Raw genomic sequence first — 9,767 nt, forward strand, 5'->3', positions numbered from 1 at the left:
ATTAACTGTAAATAATATTTTTATTAAATTAAATATATTTCTTCCCCGTATTTCCACGTTGTTTGAAAGTGGCTTACTATTGGTAATTTTCTTTTTGGTTTGGTAAAAAAATTTGGTTCTACAGATCCAGAGAGATGTGACCCGCGAATGCATCTTAGACTTAAGGGTAAAATATACAAAACGGTTGTAAGACCTGTCGTGCTGCATGGATCAGAATGTTGGGCGGTGAAATGGACGGATAGTAAGTAGACGGATGGACATGTAATGCGTAGGGAGGAAAGTCATATTACTAGAAAAATGTGGAATGTGCAAGTGGAAGGACATAAGAGGAGAGGAAGGCCAAAGAAGAGATGGTTGGATTGTGTGAAAGAGGACATGTGTGTAAAAGGAGTGGATAATGAGTTGACGAATGGAAAAGATTGACATATTTTTCCGACCCCACTTAAGTGGGATAAGGGTAAGGAGATGATGATGAGATCCAGTGAGATCCGTAAAGACCGTACGCAAAATAGGTAACTACAACATCACAAGCTCACTGACTTTACACCTTTATAATATATTTAGTATAGAAGTATAGATTTGCGAATCTTTTCAGATGGTTGCAGTCACAACCGTTCGTGGAGGTTGTTCGCGGAATCTGTGCGGAACCCTGCAGGTTTCCCGGCGACATTATGCAGAGACTGGAGAAGCGCTACTGCCTCGTGCCGTTTTATGGTCCACGGTTATATGGGCTTTGGAGCACAGCCACCGTGAGTATAACCACCATTATGAGCTTAACTTATAATATAATAAACTTACTAACTTATAATATAATAAACTTACTATAAGAAATCCATAACTTTTATTTATTAATTATCGATATATTACTATGCGAAATTTATATTGTTTATATATTAAATTTGATATGATTCAACTACCCTGTTAATGCTACACTAAACCCCCGTGCCTCGAAAGCACTTTGGGGGCCTCCGTGGCGGAGTGGTATGCGCGGTGGATTTACAAAACAGAGGTCCTGGGTTCGATCCCCGGCTGGGCCGATTGAAATTTTCTTAATTGGTCCAGGTATCGGTGGTGGGAGGTTTCGGCCGTGGCTAGTTACCACCTTACCGGCAAAAACGTACCGCCAAGCGGTTTAAATTTAGCGTTCCAGTACGATGTCGTGTAGAAACCGAAAAGGGGTGTGGATTTTCATCCTCCTCCTAACAAGTTAGCCCGCTTCCATCTTAGACTGCATCATCACTTACAATCAGGTGAGATTGTAGTCAAGGGCTAACTTGTAAAGAATAAAAAAAAAACATACTACAGATACAAATATTGTTGATTCAGTAACAAAATCAAATGTAATATTTGGGATGAATGATGAATGTCTGACAATAAATCACAATTGAATCTTATTCCCCGACCGCAGAAGTCTGCTCAGTCAGCCGCGAACATAATATTTTACTTTATTATATTTTTTTGTTTTCAGGGCAAAGGGACAAATGTTTTTACTGACGAATGAAAAACCGCCATACGCGAGAAACGGGCCTTAAGTGACTTGGTCTAACTTAGGCATTAATATTTGAAGTCATTATTGTTATTATTTAAATATAATTTTAATAAAATAATAAACGTATTTATTTAAAATATATTTTTAAAAATATTTTTGTATTAAAAATCCTGGTCCGATTTGAAAAATTCTTTAAGTGTTAGATAGCCCATTTATCGAGAAGTGCTGTAGGCTATATTTTATCTCCGTATTCCTACGGGAACAGGAACCACGCAGATGCGCGGCGGTGCGCGGCGGATGCTATAAAACAAGCGAAACAAGAACTTGCCAATCTTCGTCTTAGAAACTCGTAATATTATAAAGAGGAAAGTGTTGTTTATTTGAATTGAAAGAAAAAAAAATAGTTTTTCGCGATTTTCAGAAAAACTTTAAGTTTAATCATAAAAATACCTCAGACAAAAATTTTAGATCATAAAATTATCTACAAAAATTTTTTGATTCTTTTGTTCTACGAGCCACCGTTTTTGAGAAATCGCGAAAACCTCATTTTTTTGACCTTTGACCTTAAATAATTTTTTTTCCTTACAGGGGAAAGATGGGGAACTTTAAAATTTTATTGTTAATGATATTTTAAACAATCTTACTGATTTTCAGCTTGGTGGGAATTTAGGTAACTTTACTCTTATTTTTTGGTTTAATTTGACCGGACTAATATTGACTCATATTATATGAAGAACTAGTTATTGATTTGACACTAGATAGACTTAAATGAATTTGAGCAAACTTCGTGCAAACTTTACACTTTTTCACAACCGTTGGGTCTGAGCCAGGTAGCTACAATTTTTCTCTCCGCTTCCTATCTTATATCATATTTTGACAGCTGTGCTCTCGCAAACGTTACGTAACATCGGTGTATGCAATGGTGTGCACAAGTATTTTAACTGGAGAATACTACGAACAAATCGCGCAAAATAAAAAAAAGATCCTCAATAGGGTAGGGGTAGGCTAGGGGTAGGGTAGGGGTAGGGTAGGGGTAAGGTAGGAGTAGAGTAGGTGTAGGGTAGGAGTAGGGTAGGTAAGGGTATTCCCCACGAAAAAAAAAAAGGGTAGGTAAGGGTATGGAAGAAATTCAAAAAAGTCAAAGACCCCCCACCAGGTGGACTGACGACATCAAGCGAGTCGCAGGGATTCGCTGGATGCAGGTGGCTCAGTATCGTGATGTTTGGAAGTCCCTACAAAAGGCTTATGTCCTGCAGTGGACGTCCATCGGCTGATATGATGATGATGATGATGATATTGGATCAATATTGTAGCACAAACAAAACATTATTTATTAAAGTTAGATTGAACATGGTTTTTATTGTAACAAGAACGGTCCAATATGCGTGAGCAAACTCTCGGAGCAAACGCAGTAATGAAATGAGGTTTGCTTTTTATTGTTCTGTTACGTCACTGAATGTAACAAAAACAACGACGTCATTCCAAGCTTTGGTTTGACTTAGACTTACCAGATTTTATGAAGGCTGAGAGTTTTTTTTTATTCTTTACAAGTTATCTCTTGACTACAATCTCACCTGATAGTAACTGATGATGCACCTAGATGCAATGTAAGATGGAAGGGCAAACTTGTTAGGAGTAGGATGAAAATCCATAATCCTTTCGGTTTCTACACAATATCGTAGTGTAAAATTTTAGGGTAAAATACAGCATTTCATGAATACTTAACGACTAACGAGTAATTCGTTAACATTTCTTATTGATGCCATGCAAAAGGCATATTTTTTTGTATTTATAGGCCTATGTGTAAACTTTATCTGAGTTACCTTTATCTGACTTCAATAATTCTTTTAAAAAAGTCAACTGGAAAAGCATGCTATAAGTACTGAAAACTAATATAATAGTAAAAAAAACTAAAAAACACGCTTTTAGCACGCACTAATTTTATTATATACGCAGTATTCCTGACAGAAAATCCATCCATATCATGGGGGTGGATTTCAAACAGCCAGTCCGCCATCTTGGGGAGGCCACCATATTGAATTTGTAATGACTTACGGCCAGTTTCTTTATCGTAAGTAACAGTCAAAGTAACGTCATAAAGCAAAAGTGACGGTCTTAATCACGGAAAAATCAAGTCTTCTTTACTACTTATTACTTTTACTGTTACTTTAGCTTAACATAAAGAAACTGGCTGTTATCTAGTCATGTATTGTCATCAGAACTCAGAGCGTGTGCAAAATTTCATCCTAACCGAAGGCCGGGAAGTGGGTCAAATTAAGATTCCAAGATTTTCTTACATACATAGTACATAGTTATTTACAAGGGAAGCTAATAAAAAAAGCGCCAATAACATAGTTTCACTAGCCAATAGCATAGATTACTTTATCGCTTATGCTCAATCTCTGCGCAGCATAAGTGCTGTTAGTTCTGTGGCTTTAACAGTTATCTTCTTTCTAGAAGAGCCTCAACAGCTCGACGGTATGTGCGGCCGAACTCATCACCGAGGAGTGGCAGTTCGATCTCGGCCCCGTTGGTCTATTGTCGTACCCACTCCTAATACAGTCTTTCCCGACTAGTTGGAGGGGAATGAGGCGAATATCTTAGCATTCCATGGATTCTCCGTGCAGGTGCCGGGTTCATCGCGTGGTAGAGAGAAAAACTCCGAGCAGAGTTCTGAACTTGTGACTACAGGATGTAGTGTTAAGGAATTCTTTGACGATCGATCAACACTCCGCGTTCTCTGATCGTGTTGTTCTCCCTGCCTATCCAAATTTGGTAAGATCCTATTAGAGCAGCTTTGAATACTCGTTTTAATATAGAACTAGCTCCATTTCTAGAGAGGCCAAGGTCTTTAAGCAAGTTATAGAGAGATTTTGCTGGTAATCCTCTCGCACCTACTTCTACGGCGTACAGACTAACTACATAGCCATTTTTAGTTAGTTCGTTTGTTAGGTCATAATATTTATTCACTTTCATACTGTGGTCTTTCGGAATGTTAGTCTCCCACGGCACAGTAAGAAAGGAATATTAGTCACATTTAAAAGATATGGCAAATATTATTAAAAAAATAGAAGAAGAAGAAGAAGAAGAAGAAATATACTTTATTGTACATTAAAAACAAAAATAAACAATAACTTATAATAACACTTAGAAACTAATGTACAAATGGCGGTCTTATCGCTAAAGAGCGATCTCTTCCAGACAACCACTGTGGAAGAGAAAAAAAAACGTAAGCACCGATTCGGGTATACGCACACAAAAATAAGAAAAGTTAAGTAATTTAAATACATAAATATTAAGCAATAATACATAATAATAATACATAGACTATACTTAACTACATCATACATATATACAAAGAAATACATATATACATACATACATACATACATACATACACACATACATACATACACACATACATACATACATGAAAACCTGCAAAACATAAAAACAAGACGGCATCTAAGGGAAGACAAAAGAAAAATAATTAAACAAAATAATTCAAAAATAATAATAAATAAAAAAATAAAACATACACATACAAGCGTAATTTGGATTAATAAGTTAAATTAAAAGATCAGGGAGGAAAAAAGTGCATGTTTACCAGCCGTTTGAAAGAGGTTAGAGATTGGGCACGCCGAGTGTCTAAGGGCAATGAATTCCAGAGCCGAGCAGCTTTAACAGAAAAAGATTTAGAATAGAAGGAAGTATTATGGGAAGGAATTTTCAAGATTAGGTTGTCTTCGGAGCGAAGGGAGCGACAGTGAGTATCACTTAAAAAGCTAAAACGCTCTTTTAAATAAATCGGAGTCGTAGGATTAAACAGGACATTATACAAAAAAGACAGAATGTGAGTATTCCTGCGAAGGCGGATCGAGGGCCACTTGAGTTTTTCGCGAAATTCGGAAACATGGTCATATTTGCGAAGTCCAAATATGAATCTTATACAAACATTCTGAATGCGCTCAAGTTTATCCAGTAATTCTTCACTCAAATTTAGATAACAAGTGTCCGCGTAATCGAGAATTGGTAACAGGAGAGATTGTGCAAGCGCAATTTTAGTAGATAAAGGAAGGAAGTTTCGTAACCTACGAAGTGACCCCACGGATGCAAACACCTTCCCACTAACTCTGCTTACCTGAGGGGCCCAAGTGAAATACTTGTCAAAAGTAACTCCGAGATTTTTAACCGTGTCACTAAATGGCACACGCGTTCCATCAAAGATTACATAAGGAATATTATCCCAGTCAATACGTGCAACCAAATTGTGACTGCCTATAATAATAACTTGGGTTTTAGACGGATTGACTTTAAGGCCATAAGACTTACTCCATTGCACTATACAATCTAAATCTTTATTTATGGCATCTATTGCATTGGGTAAATCAGCCAGTTTGGACTGAGCATATATTTGGAGATCATCTGCATACAAGTGATAGAGCGAGGTAAGTTGAAGAGTAATAGAACTTATAAAAAGAGAAAAAAGAAGAGGAGACAACACGCCACCTTGCGGTACGCCGGCAGAAATAGTGCACCAATCAGACACAGAGTCATTGACTCGCACACGCTGCCGACGTCCAAACAAGTAACTATGAAACCAGTCTATCACATTAGGAGATATGTTGAGAGAAGCTAGTTTGGCTAGTAGAAGTTCGAAATCGACATTATTAAATGCATTGCTGAAATCTAGTAAGGCCAACACTGTGACACACTGATTGTCCATATTAAAACGAATATCATCGGTAATTTTTACTAATGCAGTAGTCGTACTATGACCAGTGCGGAAACCAGATTGAAAAGGATTTAAAAGATTCTGTCGGGTTAGGAAAAGGCTTAATTGACGATGGACTAAACGCTCAAAAACTTTTGAAAGGAATGGGAGGATGGAAATAGGCCTATAGTCAGAAAAGCAGGAAGGATTTAATTTTTTGGGTAGTGGAATGACTTGAGCATCCTTCCAAGAGGAAGGAAAGCTCCCGGAAGACATGGAGAAATTGAATAAGGATTTAATTATTGGAGCTAGTAGGTTAATGAGAGGAATAATCATCTTCCGACTAATGCAGTCAGTACCAATAGCATCAGAGTTGACCTCACGAATACTTCTCTCAACATCACTATCAGTGACTTGACAGAAAATAAAAGCAGGATCATCAGAAGTGGGTAAAGCTAGTAAATTATTTTTAGTAGTAAGTTTAGTGGCGTCATCAATGACGCAAGTAGAGGAAAAGTGGCTATTAAGCAGATTTAAATTTATGTTGAAGGAGCTATTATTTTGACGCGCTTTCCCAACTCCTAGAGACTTAAGAAATGTCCACACTCGACCTGAATCTTGTTCTTCGAGTATGGATTTGTGGATATGGCGTCGTTGCATGTCTCTACACAACCTGTTGCAGCGATTCCGAATAATATGATATTTTTCCTTATTGGCATCACAATTGTTGGATCTATACTTGGCTTTAGCCGAGTTTTTTTACTTAGCAAACTTAATAATAAGTATCTTATCTATAAGCTGAACAAGCCAAATAAATAGCTTGTTGATGAAATTGGCACCAAGCTACGATGGCATTTGATTTGGAGCCGAACGTTGATTATGTTTGCCGATAACACTAACGAGAGCTCCAATGTGACGTTATTTGCCGTAATTTGCCATAAGTGGGAAATGGTCAGAATATATTGCGTCAGAATGGGTGAAATTAGATGGATGATTGTAGTAATTTGCAATCAACCATCTAAATTCACCCTTTCTTGAATGTATCATCTATATTCTATACCTACGTTTTATCAAATAAAGTCAGACGTAATAATTTCAGAAGGAATTATCAGTCTCTAGACCTTTACATTCGTGTCAAACCTTCGCAAAAGAACTTAAACAGAAATTTCCCAAAATGGGCCTTTATTATTGAAAATTTATAAGCAGGTCGATAGTATTTTTTATGGATAGAAGATAATTTTCAGAATTTTTGGAACCCGCATTAACTAGATAAATATTTTTTTGTTTCGCACCCTTGTCTACAAATTAAACATAGACAATACAATAAAAGTGTTCAAAACAGCCAATTAAAACACCTGGAATTTAATTCATATCCGGTGTAAGCTGTCAATGTCATGTAATATTGTGAAATGTCAGTAAGACACAAGTTAAAAAGAAACATTAAATCGTAGACAGAGAAACATTAAACAAAAAAAATCCTGAAATTGCTTTAAAAAACCATAACAACATAACCGTATTATATATTATACCGTACGTTACGATACGCGTATTTCTAACTGTTGTTAACGCGTTAAATGTTGTTACGCGTATTTCTAACTAGTGCCATCTAGTGGCACTACTGCACAACCGTTTCAATTCCATATAAATTCGCGTTTACGTCAACGCGATAGTAACAGTATGAAAACAATTTTACTATAGAAATTAGTAAAAAAATGTGCTGTTCTATTACTAGACTTGTAGTATTTATAGAAGCACACGAAACAAAAATAGATGAAGTGATGAATGTAAAACGAACATCACTTCGACGCAAATCGATGTAGCCGAATCAGAACATCGATAAATCTAGCACCGGTATAACATATCGCGATGGCGCCCCATTTCTCATCTCGTATGAATCGAGATCATGTTTACAGATATTGATGACGACAGCAAAGCCTTTCATATACTCATTTGTCGCAATCTGCCTAGTCAGCGACAATCTGCTGATGCTAGATACGCGTTTTTTTTTTCATTTTATATAGGTACAAAGGAAAAAACTGATTTAAATAATAGAATTAAACCAACGGATACGCTCAGTTATTCTTATAACATGATGTAGGTATGATACGGATGGACACAAAAATCGCTAAGTAATTCTTATAACATGATGTAGGTACTCATATATCTGATTTTTATTAGGTTGCTTGATCCATATGGCTATTGTATTGTATTGTAGTCAAAAGTTCAGGTCTCTGCTCGGAGTTTTTCTCTCTACCACGGAATGGACCCGGCACCCGCACGGTGAATCCATGGAATGCTAAGATATTCGTCTCATTATTAAATTTTAGAAGAGTTTTCATGCGGCCAAGACCTAAGAAGTCGCAGACTTCCACTAGTGCAATAAAAGAGAAACGGCTTTATTCTCAATTTTTTTATTTAAAACTAAATAATAGTTACATTTCATTTATTAGATATGAATATTTTTGTATCGACAGCAACTTTTTAAATCTTAATTTTAAAGCATTCAATGCATCTAACGGCCTTATTTATAAACTTTGATAAGGATCTCAAATTTCCAAAGTGAAGTGAAATTTAAACTAGTGGTAAACGCTTTGAAGAAAATTGAGGTTATAAATCTTAATCCATGTTATTTATTTATTTTATTTTTATTCTTTACAAGTTAGCCCTTGACTACAATCTCACCTGATGGTAAGTGATGATGCAGTCTAAGATGGAAGCGGGCTAACTTGTTAGGAGGAGGATGAAAATCCACACCCCTTTCGGTTTCTACACGGCATCGTACCGGAACGCTAAATCGCTTGGCGGTACGTCTTTGCCGGTAGGGTGGTAACTAGCCACGGCCGAAGCCTCCCACCAGCCAGACCTGGACAAATTAAGAAAATCTCAATCTGCCCAGCCGGGGATCGAACCCAGGACCTTCGTCTTGTAAATCCACCGCGCATACCACTGCGCCACGGAGGCCGTCAAAATATGAGTATAAGGGTTATAGTTTATTCAGTCAGATTAGATACGCAGGGCGAAAGTTGAGCGAGGTTTTTCCAATCCAAGAATGTTTGTTTTGATCCTATTTTCCCCGATGCGAGGTCACATTTCCTGTGCTCTTTATTCCATGCGATCGCCAGATCTTCGCTGTATTTCACTTTGCAGAAGGCAGCATCCAACATATCCATCTCAAAAGAACTCAACCTTGGGAGTATCATTTTGTCACACACACCCTTATCGTTTAATACAAGGTCTGTGGCGAAAAACCTGAGTAATACAAGAAATAAAGTAATATATATTAGATACTCAGACCAATTAAAAAAGGACTAGTACCGCACCCAAATTCACGAACAAAATTGTCTGTCATTTTCTGAGGAAAACGAGCTTAGATTTGGCATATACCTTACACTAAACTAGAATTTTTGCCCATTTTTTACACCATTTACCTACAAAAAAAGGTATTTTTACGGAGCTCTATAACCGACGAATACAATTATAACTATAAAACATCGATTCTATAGAGACATTTTTTATAATTGCATTAGATCGTTGATCATATACTTTGACAGAAAAGTAACGTCT

General features: G+C 36.8%; 2 protein-coding genes across 6 annotated transcripts in view; one reads left to right on the forward strand and one right to left on the reverse strand.

The window, feature by feature from the left end:
* Positions 1–9,767, reverse strand: part of LOC112051897 (chromatin assembly factor 1 subunit A-A) — a 112,519-nt gene that overhangs the window by 36,043 nt on the left and 66,709 nt on the right. The window lies entirely within an intron of this gene.
* Positions 1–9,767, forward strand: part of LOC112051898 (pancreatic lipase-related protein 2) — a 105,376-nt gene that overhangs the window by 23,127 nt on the left and 72,482 nt on the right. For 2 of the 5 annotated variants that reach the window (XM_024090733.2, XM_052887541.1), the window contains exons 7-8: positions 596–749; positions 1,469–1,629. In XM_024090733.2, the coding sequence (XP_023946501.1) occupies positions 596–749; positions 1,469–1,532 (218 nt within the window). In that variant the 3' untranslated portion in view covers positions 1,533–1,629. Of the gene's footprint in view, positions 1–595; positions 750–1,468; positions 1,630–9,767 lie in introns of those variants that run through there. The other 3 variants (XM_052887543.1, XM_052887542.1, XM_024090734.2) reach the window with 2 other exon arrangements.

The sequence above is a fragment of the Bicyclus anynana genome, chromosome 19, assembly GCF_947172395.1.
Source record: "Bicyclus anynana chromosome 19, ilBicAnyn1.1, whole genome shotgun sequence".
Lineage (NCBI taxonomy): Eukaryota > Metazoa > Arthropoda > Insecta > Lepidoptera > Nymphalidae > Bicyclus > Bicyclus anynana.